Source organism: Paramormyrops kingsleyae, chromosome 8, assembly GCF_048594095.1.
Source record: "Paramormyrops kingsleyae isolate MSU_618 chromosome 8, PKINGS_0.4, whole genome shotgun sequence".
NCBI classification, from domain to species: domain Eukaryota; kingdom Metazoa; phylum Chordata; class Actinopteri; order Osteoglossiformes; family Mormyridae; genus Paramormyrops; species Paramormyrops kingsleyae.
The window spans coordinates 21,446,888-21,460,276 of NC_132804.1; the positions used below are offsets into that span (position 1 = coordinate 21,446,888).

General features: G+C 40.4%; 1 protein-coding gene across 2 annotated transcripts in view; it reads left to right on the forward strand.

Moving 5' to 3' along the window:
- The window catches only part of raly (RALY heterogeneous nuclear ribonucleoprotein), a 62,582-nt gene extending 57,980 nt beyond the window's left edge, over positions 1-4,602 (forward strand). The window contains exons 8-10 of one of the 2 annotated variants that reach the window (XM_072715459.1): positions 691-833; positions 976-1,024; positions 3,372-4,602. In XM_072715459.1, the coding sequence (XP_072571560.1) occupies positions 691-833; positions 976-1,017 (185 nt within the window). In that variant the 3' untranslated portion in view covers positions 1,018-1,024; positions 3,372-4,602. Of the gene's footprint in view, positions 1-690; positions 834-975; positions 1,025-3,367 lie in introns of both variants that reach the window. The other variant, XM_023795505.2, reaches the window with a different exon arrangement.
- The last annotated feature ends 8,787 nt before the right edge of the window (positions 4,603-13,389 follow it).

Consider the following 13,389-nt stretch of genomic DNA (forward strand, 5'->3'; position numbering starts at 1 on the left):
CACACAGGCAAACAGTCGTGCTAGCCTGCTTCACCAATCCCCTCATGCCGGCCAAGCAGACGCTGCATAAACAACATCCTGGAAGGTCCTTTGCTGTTTATTTTTCTGTAACGCGAGGTGGACTCAGCTCATCTGATTAACTAGCCTGATCCACAGATTTAGAAATATTATCGGCACGAATATGTCCCACGTCGGCAGTAATAAAAATGGGAGACTCAAGTCAGAAATGTTGTTCCTGCCATCTGAAACCATGTTTTCACCATTCTTACAGCCTGATTGCTAAATCTAAGCTAGGATTTTACTCTCAGAAACATGAACCGCGGAGCAAATATTGACAGTCCGCAAAAGCAGGACAGATGTGTTGTGCATATAAAGGCTTATGCTACATTCGGGCAATTTGTCTTTGCATTCCTGGGTCCTACAGTTTAATATTTTTATGCTTGGGGGGAAAAAAAAAAGTCTGTCTCTCCATCTATCCATCCATCCACCCACTGCTTGACCAAACAATGGGATGCCCTGCCCCAATAAGTATACATAATCCGTGTCAGCAAAGAATGAATTTGAGTGCTAAAATTGTGCTTATTGTTGGGGGAAATAAACATAAACGGTGGCTACTATGGTCATATCACCCCTCCCCCTTAATTTGTGTGACATTAATCTGCTGAGCAGTCCCACCCTCTCTCCACCTAGAGCTCCAGAGGGCTGAAGAGAGCAAGAGCGAGCTGTCGCAGGACGATTCGGGCTCAGACACGGAGGAGCTGACGGAGGAGGCCCACAGGAGCGAGGGGGAGGATGAGGGGGACGGTACACAGGATGAAGAAGAGGAAGACATGGTGAGCTGGAGAATGGGAGCGAGGACCTTGAAGGGAGGGCTGACAAACGACAGCATTTGTATGCATTTTGGCTTTTTTGCTGTGGCCACACATGCTGCTACTTTTATTTAAAGACATGACGTCCGTCGTGTTTGTTTTGCAGGAAAACTGCCACTTATCAGAAATGGAGTCTATCCTGCAATAAAAGGCAAGTCTGAAATGATGAAAAAACCCATCTTACTGGAGCCCGCCCCCACCACCCCCACCCTCCAATGACTGCACATGTCACATACATATTTGCCTGCTTGGCATCCTGTCTGGGACACGGCCTTGCCTGCCATGCATCCCATTGGCTGCCGGCATAGGCACCCTTTCCACACAGACCCTTAAGGGTGGAATGTGGTTTGTCAGAATGTGTGACTGACAGCAAATATCAACCAATCAGATGCTTTGAGACTTGGTTGATGCTGCTGTGGTCTGTGGTCTTCTCAGTACACACCTTTGTGTTAAAACTCTACATAACACCAGCCATCAATATATTAAGAGAATATAATAGATCTTTATGGTCATTGGTTTGAAAACAACAAAAGATCAGGTTAACTTTAGCACCTTGCTCTGGGACAGTACATCAACTGAGATTTATGTTAAATAAACATGTTTTAATAGAAAAACATTGTTACTCTTGTTCTAAGTCTCGATTTCTTTTATTTAGTGATAAAATGTAGCCCAGCCTTCTTCCAGGAACCTAGGCACAGTGTGCACATTGCATAATCCATCCATCCAGCCATCTTCTAAGCAGTTATCCTGGTTAGGCTCAAGGGGATGGGATCTGAGAGCCCGAACTAGGCAGCACAAGCCCAACCTTCCGTAGTGTTTAAATATCCTATGTTTTTTATTAAACGTCAGCATTATTTGACCATTAATAGCTTAACTAATAGTTATGGGAGAAGTGAGTCTTCAAAATACTGTTTTTTTTTTTTTTTAACCCACTACCTCCTGGCTTCTGATTTGATGAAAGCCATGTTTGGAAGATAATCCAACCCATAATGGGTTTTGCGGACTGATTTTGATAATCATTAAATGGGCTAAAAGTGAGGAGCAAAAAAAGTCTGCATTTTTCCATTTATCACGGAGCCCAAAGTATTAAAGATCAGTCAATGCAAAAATGTTAAAGAACATTTTTTTTTTAAGAGCGGTGTGGTATAGCTAGCACAATATTACGAAATCTCTCCAAATGCCCCAGTGGTGTCTTTCATTGAGTGTCTGCATAAAGCAGGATAGGTTGCTTCTGTTCGGCACAATGTGGCAAATGGCTTCACCCACATGGACAGAGTTACAAAAACATAGCCTATTATTATTATCATTATTATTATTCTTAATAATCCAGATTCAAGGTGAAGAGGCTTTGCTTCCTCAGATGTTAATGCCTACTCAGCTGCACCTCAGATATTGCAGGAGACTTCAAAAGGTAGACGGGCAGTCCGAGTCCGATTCCCGTGTGATCCCCGGCGCGTCCGGCACAGACCGGCTGCTTTGCACGACTTCGTCCTGTCGCATCATAGATCGTGTTAACTCTGGCTTAAGCCGCCCCTCCCCAAATAAGCCTGAGCTCAGAGCGTCGGGGAGCTGAGCAGCAGTCACAGATGTCTTCAAATTTATTGGATTCGTCATACAGCCTAAAACTTCATGTATCATACAGTAAGTCTGTTTTGATTGGATGGGCACTTTATCTCTCCCCAACCTTATTTATGCTAGTTGTGTTCCAAGCAGATGTGTGGTTTGTATATACAGAAGGAATCAGTTTCAGAAAATTGTTTAATTAGAATGCAATTAGTAATTAGCTGGTTTATAAGAAAGCATAGATACTTCCATAACCATAAACCACATGTAGCGTGAATAATTAATTAATTAAATTTAGACTAATCTAGAATCAGAAATTAACCTGATTTTATATGTAATGTTGGCTCATTTTTTGGTCATGCTTTTGTATTCTGTTATTTTGGCTATTGTCTCTGTCTTTTTTTTTTCCTCCTCCCTCCTTTTATGGCACTACTTGTTTTGTTGTTTTGCAATCAAGTATATATGTAATTATGAGCTTGAATTTATGCAAATGATACAGAGCCTTTTGAAGTGCCCCAGAAACATGGCCCAAAGAGAATCTTTCGCATTCCTCGACCATATCTAAGTGATTACCCACAATACAGTCAATAAGCAGAATGTTTATTTTTGACTTTACAAAATAATTCAACAATTATGTTGCGTAATTGATTCAGCATGACTCACAGTGTCAGACCGAACGTTTTTTAGTTGTATTGGAGATCTGTATTGGAATCTGGCATAGAATGCTCTGAATATCAAATAATTTATTATACTATTTTGGTATACGAGCTGTAATATATCTTGATTTATGTTTGGTCATAGCTGGACTTTGTTCCCCTTTGTTGTCTTGGATGTGAAGGGGAAAATATTTCATGAGAGCTGTTGAGCTTTAAAAGCAATTGAGAAAAATAAAAACACATGTGAGGACTAATGCCGCTCTTCCTTTTCTTGTACAGTCAGCGGGACGCTGGAAAAGGCCGCCAACTGGAGACTGTTTTAGTACTGCAGTAATGACAACAAGACAGCAACACCAGGGGTGCCGCCTACCTTCAGACCTGGCCTGCCAGGAGACGGACGGCTGACCGCCGAGTGGGGGGGGAGCGGCCCTGGGAGCTGGATAAGATTAAACGTTACTCTCCCACCGTGCCACTGACTGACTAAATACAAGCGATAACAGCAGATCACAGTCTCCTCCAAACATGGGCTAATTCTTTTCCAAAACAGATGAAAAAGAAAAGGTTTGACACCCAAAACATACTTTTAACAAAACGTTTCTAAAATCTAATAAACAAAAGGATGGACATTTTATATTGATACTGGATCTTGAAGAGACGACCATACCTTCAGTTCAACCTCTCCACTCTGATTTTTGTGTTTTATCAGTGTGTTTTTTTTTTTTTGATTCATTTTTACATGTTGACTTTAAACAGGCACAAATTTTATTTTTAAAGTGTATATTCAAGACTACAAAAGATCTGAACAGATGTAAATAAATAAATTGAACTTGTTCAAGTGCAAGCAAACTGTACAATCACTTGTTTGTTTTGTGTTACTGTGTATTTGCTTGTTTGTTTGTTTTGTGAGCTGGCATTTGCAAGCCAGTGTGATTCTGCAAAGTTTTCTACACTTCCTGAATTTCTTGAACAGCATTCAAAGTCTTTCACCTCTTTCTTCAGACATGAAAAGAACACGGTTGTTTTTGGTCCAAGCATCAGAATCACAAGGCCAGTTTTTTGTTTGCTTACAGAACAGTTTTGCCAGGCATAGATTAACGCTGGTGCGCAGCTTGCTGTATAAGGGCCATTACAGTGGGTGATGCAACTGTATATTGTGCTAGTCACTTGAACTTTACCCTCTAGCTGCATTTTGAGTGAGAATCAGACAAAAGTGCTACACATTCCCACTAAGGGACACACACAAGCGCAGACCTTCACATATATAAATGCATTTTTCTGCGGCTCTCTGCAGACTCAGAAGACCCCCTTTAACACGTCTTCTCCTAAAAAATGGATTTGAACAAACAGAATAAGTGTTGCTCCTCTTCCTTGGGAAACACAATAGCTAATTATCTTTCAGTTTATAATTGACACGATTTGCTTGCCGCGATGCATTTGCATTTTTTGTGGTCATCCGCACCTCATTTGCATGATCTAAATCTTGCATGGTTTTGTTTCTAGGTAAAATAATTTGAATCTGGTATACCCAACATGTGTTTTCCTTTTGTTACTAGTTCTGGGGTGGGGGGGCAGGGGGGCCGAATTCCTCAATTTTACTACATGGATTTCAGTCCCTCCAGAGCTATGCAGTGGAACAGTCAAGGTATGTCTTACAAACTGGGGCTGCAGGTGGGTCAGTATTTGCAAGTCCGGCTGCACTGCTGGTAGTTCTCTCCCTCTGTCTCTGAAGCACAGCCAAAGTCTCCCACCAAGCACATTAGCAAATGCACCAGTAAATCTAGGGATTTCATTTCTGTTTGCTTCTTGTTGTGTTTAAAGAAAACGAGTGAGGCATAAAATAGAGGATCAGATGAAATTGATCAAGCTCAAGGAAATTCCTGGGATAAAGGTTCTTTTTTTGCAACAATGATATTTGAAAACATCTCAGTTGTATTCCTTGATGACTTTGTAATAAGTATATTTGACTTCCTGAAGGTGGTTTTATGCAACTCAGCAACATGAAATATTTACTCATTTGCTCTTTATCAAGAAATTTGCAAAGATCTGCTTTGTAACAGGGCACATATGGGCACATGTAACACAGGAGAGAAAATTGGTGTTCACAGTGTAAACTATGTTTGGTACTGATACATTTTATTAATCATAATCCTGTTTTGAATTTAGAAAGTTTCTGGCAGTACTTTGACATGGTAAAAAAACTTCACCCTGTACTTCACTTTTGCCGAATCGTGTTAGCTGTCTGAGTCGTCCCCTTATAATACTCTGGAAAGACCCACGTCTGTTTGTCCTGTAAATTCCACAGTTATCAGAGCTTAAATTTCATTTCAAAATAAATTACTACAACAGTGACAATGACATCTGCAATTAAAAAATACACATTAAATGTTTGGTGCCCATATGTCCTGTGATTAATTAAACCTTTTTTACAGTTCATAACTTTGAGTTGATTTTATCTTCACTTATACAGAGTTTAGCAACTAGTAACTCATTTTATTATTTCCCAGCAAAGAACATAAAATGTGAATAAAAGTCCGTATGTAATTTTAAAAACCAAGCTGAATTAAACACAAAAACAACTAATCCTATTACTCAAACTGCATTGCAAAATATTTCTGATTTAGTCCATCGTTTAGTGTGAAAAGTAATGTCACAAGGAATTCTGACATAAGCAAATACCTTACATTACCTCTATGGATCAGCTATCCGAAAATGTAATGAATGTACACCAAATATGTTAAGGCCATTCAGATCTAAAAGTTCAAGTAATCAGTGGTAGATGTTCCTCAGTCTGGTATATGGTCACACACAGATCTCATTAGATATCCCTTTCTGAAAAATTTCAACAAGCAATTCATAACCAGTCCTGACATCAACAAAATTGGTTGGATCCCATACAGTCTGCCTTTACAGCGAGTCTGTCCAAACATGTGTCTCTCAGTGTCTGCAAGTCCAGCAACCATCTCCCAAAAAAAGTTCTCCTTAATGGTCAGCATGGCCTGTCTGACTTATGTCTGACCTTCTGCCTAAGGTCACTGAGTTAACCAGTACTGGTGAAATACTCATGCCTGGTAACCAGCCAGTTTGCATGTCGATGCTCATTAATCAAAGATCCCACATGCTTCTAGCTTTTGAAATGCCACCACTTTTCTTGACTCAACTGGTGCTGCTTCATTTGCTTCTAAGGTCTGGTCAAGTCAGGTTGGAGAACGTGCACTGGTACAGAGCAGTGCTGCACCCACCACACGACAAAATACCTTGGGGTCCCAGTTGGCGACACCCCCAAGCCCCTCCAGTACCACCCTCCAGAAATGGCCATCTATCTGCCGCAGCCAGGTGTTATGTGGGTATCCTCTTGGCCTGATCTAGCTGCTTGGGTACTCAGCAATGAGGACCCAGTCCAACACCCAGTCCATGCAAGCATTGAGCAGAGTAAGAGCAAGAACACACCCCTGACGAAACCCAGAATCAACTGAGAAGAACGCAGAGGTTCTGCCTCCAACTTGCACAGCAGTCACAGTATTGGTGTACTTGGCAGGCATGAAGTCCAGAACTTCAGGGGGATCCCACAATGTCTCAGGATGTCGCACAGGGCAGCTTGATCAACTGAGTCGAATGGATTGACAAAGGCTGCATAGAAACACTGCCGATATTTGTGTTTGCAGTCAATGAGAGCCCTCAGTGTCAGGATGCAGTCAATGGTAGATTTCTTAGGCGTAAAAACAGACTGCTGGTAGGGAAGCAAGTGATCATGGATCTGGTTGAGGATGAACATAGCAAGAAAATTACCTGTCACTGAGAGCAGTGTTATCCCCCTGTAGATGCCTCAATCCATGTGATCACCATTTCCTTTTCAAATAGGGACATCATTCCTGTTTTCCAGTCAGTTGGGATGATGCCTGTATCCCAAGTGGAAGCAAAAATTGCTTGCAAAGCCATGAAGACAACCTTACCACCAGCATGGAGAAGTTCACCCCAGATACCACAGATCCCTGTGGCCTTCCCTATCCCAGTTGGTTCACCTCCCATGCAATCTCAGTGACACTGGGTGGTTCACAGATAATCAGAAGATCAGCCTCAAGAACTGTGGACCCAGTGATGTCCAGCTTTCTACCTTTAAACAACTGCTCAAAGTAGCCGAGTCAGCAAGTGTCATTCATAAGGACCATTCCATCACCCGTCCTGACTGAGACTCTCTAAGGAACAGATTCGGATGTGCATAATGCTTTGATTCTGCTCTAAACTGGATGGGGGTCGCTAGAATACAGATGGCGAGTCACCTGCTCAGAGATTCCTCTAACAAATGCCTCCTTATCTTCCCTTAGAGCCCTCACAACCATCCTTCTCATATTCCTGGTACATACCAGTTGCCATAAAGCTGTGCACTGTGACTCCTCTCGATAATATCTAGGGTGCCTTGCGAGCTGGGAACACCAGCAACACCAAGCCTCTGCAACCTTCAGGGTCTTGTCACAGAATGTCTCCCACGTCACAATGTGGGAGATCACCAGTCACACCCAAGTCTGCATGAAAATTTATTAGAAACAGCCTGATCTTGGAGTCAGGCCAAGTCCAGCCTCATTCTCCTAGTAAGTGGTAGCCTACTGAACCTAAGCTGAATTTTTAGAGTAGCAACAGGAAGTCTGCCGTCAAAATTCACAAACTGGACACTTCTGTAGATCCTGCAGTTCTATAGGAGCCTCCAGCATCTGCCCACGAGGATATGATCGATCTCCTTTGCCATACCACCAGTATCAGAGTACCAAGTCCAATGATGTGGCTCAGGGCACTGGAACCTTTTGCAAAGTTAAGGAACATGGAGCCAGTTTCCCCACGGTCACCAGATCCATGAGGACCAACACAATCATTATAGCCAACCCTGTCAATATCAGTTGTCACACTGAAGTCACCCATGACCAGAGGAGGGTCACCACGTGGGCACCCATCAACCACCGAGCACAGTTATGAATAAAATGTCTCCCTTATCGAGATATCACTCACTGCAGTCGGAACATCATCGGGTGGAGCCAACCCACCATAGCAACAGCTACTCACTGAGTATGGCAGCCATCAGAGCGACCAGACCAATAATAGGTGTACTGACCAATGGAGATCTAGACATTCCCTGGTCTGCATACCTCAGAGAGTGCTGGCACTGAAATGTAGAGTTTATGAAGCTCCTCCATGGTCATCATGGCAGAGAGACACCCATGCAGTAGATGATGCTCTCTGGCAGTTTGCTTCTAAGGTAACAAAGTACCTTGATGGATATTCAATTTAAATATAAGTACAAGAAAGACACTGAGAGGGTTTTGAAACAGATTCTGGGTGCCTGTACTTCAACAGAGGCTGGTCCATAGAGGTAGTATAGGTAGGAGGCCTACCTCCTCTATTCTTGAGCTTAAATTATGAACCAAGTAACTTTGAGAGTAACTTTGTAACTTTTAAATTTTGAAACAAGTAACTTTTACGTACATTTAAGGTTCCTGAAATAAAAAATTGCTAAGGTGTTTGTATGGGCAATACACTGCGTACTAGATCGTTTTCAACTGGTATTTCTAACAATGGCTACCTATGAACCTGGCTAGAGCAGGTATTGCTAAATGGCTTTCCGGCTTGAACTCGAGTGTGACAGCATTCCCAGCTCCAACTTAAGACCTGCGAGGTTAATGGAACACAACAAAAGTTAAACAGGACTGACCCAGTTGATGTCATCATTAGGGCACAAGCAACTAAGTGAATCCTGAAGCCAATGTCACAATTGAAGTGTTGGCCTATGCTTGACCTCATTGTTTAAATTTAGGGAGGAAACCTTTTAATAAAAATGAATTCTGGTAGAAAGCTGATGATATTGCATTCCATTCCCTAAAACATCGTGAAGCTCTGATGCAGATGACGGTTGGGTTAATATTGCCTAAATTCATGTTCTGTAATGTCTAGGTCAGTGCTTTCACTGGACAATAAAATGTTCTGTTACTCTGCAAAACAAAATATCTCCAGTCATAGGGCTATCCCATGGCTAACGGTAAGCCTGGTGTCTGGAAAAACATGGATTGCTATGATGCTTTTTATATAAATTAGGTCTTTATAATTTATGTTTACACAATACATAATGAAATCGATTGAGAGTTAGCAAACTATGGGCCTTTGTGGGTGATTTCTGCTTAGTGAAGTCACCTTATCTGAATTAAATGCTTCTTTACAAAATGTGTCATTACAGCATGTTTTCAATTCCGTTTGATTTTCGGACCTGAAACTGACCAGGGAACCATGAAAACGGCTGTGTCTTGGTTTGTCTCTCATAGCCAGAAGAAGGTGTGTGAAACATTGAAGAGTGGAGAGATTAGTTACAGCACTCTAAGGATTCGCAAAGACCCAAGTAAGGGCATATTACATCCTCAGCAGGATCAACATCAATTTGTCAGAGTCTCGTAGCATTTGAGGATACTTTTTAATTCCTGGTAATATGGAAGGAATTAATGAAATGCAGGAAAGTATTTTATAGATATTTTTTCTATTTGCTCAGATATGAAGACAAGTTTGGGCAAAGATTTCAGTAAGTTGTCTTGGAAACTCTAATGGGACCCATAACCCATCCAAGAATGACGACGCACACATGATATCTCAGAGGCCAAAGAAGCTGAGAAAATCATCCCTCACTTGAGAACACGGATACTCTGGGCCAGAAAGCTGCTGTCGGAACCCATAATAAATAATTGCGATGAAGAGACAAGTAAACATTTTAGGGAAATTAAAGTGAAACTGACACTGAAAGTCATATTAAAACTTGTGCTTCCACGTTTCACAACTTTCAGATGCACATTTCTCCCATATTTTTTTTTTCAATCGATAAAAACAATCTTTCAGCATCTGTAATCGATTGAGCCTTTTATGGTACGAGGATGATTTACAATGACAGCTTTGTGTCAACATGTTTTCATACGCAAACAAAAAACAATGCGAACAGCATGAAGGCTACTTGCTTGTTATCCTTTCATCAAATCTCTAAAATGGACACCAGTAAGCCAATTAATGACATTGTATTTGTTTATCAGAAATGTATAACCCTATATCTTCATATTTTATAGGTCACATGATGATTGTAATTTCATTAAAATACTATGTATTATGTAACTGAATCACCTGACTACAAAAGACTCAAGATGGTCTTTTATACAACCCGTGAAGATAATCGTAATGGTTATATACTTATCTGCCCAGCCTCTTTTAGCAAATGTCATACATTAAATATCTGTCTGAATGTCACTAGAAGTTTAGTTTAGAGTGACACATAGTGGAGAGAGCTAAATATCACCCTTAGATTTAGTCAGACATGAACTCTGTGGTCTAAGTCATAACTCCATCAAAGTATTTTGAAATCCTGGTGAGTCTTCACATTAGCGCACTTCTTTCAAAATGTTCAAGATGTTTTTTGCATTTAAATTATGCCTTTTCCTCTGGCGGCTAACAAGTAAGGCAAGTGCTACCTAGAGGATGTATGAAGGGATCATAAGGAAAACACATCCGCTCTATTTTCTGTCATCATAACAAGACATTGAGGTATTCATTTATATACATTTACTGTTCAGAAAACATCTGAATGTACCTGTGAAGAGAGCCATCCCACATTTAAAACTTTTAAGAAATTCATGGCACTGAACATGTAAAATACACAAAGAGTATTATCTTTACACAAGGAGCAGCAACATGTCATTTAGCACAAGGCCAATAAATCTAAAATCACAAAGGAATAGGCAAAGCAAAGTAAAATTCACCAAAAAGTACAATATCAGAAATATATATACAAAAATATGTGTATGCCTACAGTGTTTGGAACACTGAAAGATCACATTTATAAAAAAGGACCAAACTTGATCACTAAACAATAATTTATAAGGAAACACAATTTATGGCAGAAAGACGGTTGCTCTCATCTACGTTCAACTGTGAAAGTCTGTGCGTGCAACACAGCCACAGTAATGTAAAATATAAAATAAAACAGGGCACTTCTAATGTAATTTATTGACACAGGTCAGTCCCAAACGATGCTCTTGTTGTCAAAAATCCAGATATGGTCCTTGAAATAAAACAGCAATGGGTGTAGGACTTAAGCTAACAAAGCTGGTGCCATCGAATGGAGAATTTTTTTTTGAAGTCATATCGGAAACACATGGTATTATATAGCTATCTTCTAGCAATACAATTTTAGTCCAGACACTTAAGTCATGGCATGAAATTGTTAGAGAGGTAGGCCTATTTTGTTTATTTGCTTTTTCAAAAAAGTAGCAATTCTGAACACAGTAAATTTTAATCACATATAGCACTGGTAAAGTATTACCCCAAAAATCAGGTCACCAAAGACCTTGTAATACTTACGCAGAAGTAATACGCAAAACAATGTCTTATGACCATTCATTTGGTGGCGTGAAAAAACACAGAGCAATGCGTTTAATCTCATCCACATTGGATCATTTGTGAGATCGCAGCAGGTAGTCCTCACCTCCAGTATCATCAACATGCAGTTCAAGAGAATCTGCTTTTACGTAGCTACATGAGAAATGAGCATTTGTGTTCCATGGTCCGAAGATTACACTCAGTTTTGACGGCTGGTTTAACTCAGTATGACCAGCCAAGTAATTAATGTGAAGGGAAGAGGGCAACAGGTCACACACAGAGGGATTCAAAACTTTGTAAAATTCCCTACTTTCATCAACAGTAATTTTAAGATAAAATTTAGAGCATTAACATATGGCAATTTTCACCTCAAATTCAGTACCATATAAAGATGATGCTTTGACTTTTGACTTGATTCTTATTATTCACAGTTATATTTTGACCATGTGGCACAGAAATATCACAGTAACACCAAACTAATGGTGTAAGAGGGATGTAAAAGTGTGGCGTAACTTTACACTGTAACATGCAATGTTTTGGAAATGTTCCCTTTCATATACTGCTGCTCTGAAGGCAAAAAAATCCTCTCATGAAGTGTTTATTATTATTGTTATTATTATCATTATTTTTATATTATTGTCATTTTTATTTATTCATTTAATGACAATAAACTTGGAATTTAATAATTACGTTTTGCGATTAAAAAAAAATTGCAAATGCTTTGGCACTTTTACTTATGCACTGATGCAGTATTCATACACTGTACTGAGAGACTGGTTTAGAAGTAAATGTCACCCGCATTCATTATAAAAGCACATGACTTTGTGTCTTAATTTTAAGTCGTGATAAATGCAACAAGCTTCAGGAGGTGCAGAAAATGAACCCATTCATTACAAACTGTGGGTTTCTTGAAGTAAGCTTGGAGAGAACAGCACGCACTGTAACCCTTCCTGACAACACACACAATCAATCTTCCCAAAAAGCATCTAGACCTGCTATGGAATCCTCTTTTTAATGTATCACACATGACATAATTAAAACATGTTGCAAATGTTCCAGTAAATACACAAAAAAATTATCAAGAGCAGATTAACACTGCAAACCATTTTAGAAATTCTGAACTTAGTGCCCTTTTTCAGCTGAACGGGGACATTCAAAAGTCTTGAGTTCCAAATTTAAAGAAAGGGATAAAACGGTTCAGTTTCCAGAGGTCCAGGCAGAGAGAGGGAGGGCCATTACTCATGCAGTTGTCACGTCAGCCATTGCACAGAGTGATGTTACACAGAAGCTCATGCTTGAGCACAGTGAGACTCTGGCCCCATTTTCCATGGCCTTTGGAGGTGCTCCTGGTTTATCATGAGCGAGGCCTCGCACGTCTACAGCAACTTAAAGTGAAAATCCTCTGTGCCACACCAGGTTCTAATCAGCCTGCCAAACTCCTCAACACCCCCACACACACCTATGCACATGGGAGTCCTGTATCCGAGCAGATAAATTGAGTCTCCCATATGCAGCAGCGGCAAACTTTTGCCAACATCCAAAAGTTTCATAATGTCAACAAACCAAACAGCACCTGGATCAGCTTTACACCTCATGATACTCTTAGTTGTTTGGTTTTCATTACCCTCCCGTTCAGCAGCTTCTGATTGTGAAGGTGATTAATAAAAAGAAGCTGCAGTGAAAAATCTGTTCACTTTTACTATTCCTGTCAACATGTATCTCTTACAGAAATGGAATGGCTTCCAAGTTTACCAAATTACTGAATCTTCACATTTTACTCATTTAGCACATACCTTTATCCAGAGGCCTACGTTTTTGTTTTTTTTTTTGGAAAGCAAGATTGGACAGTAACTGGGGTTAAGGCTCTTTCTCAAGGGCCCAACAGTGTCAGAGACTGGCCATGGGACCAT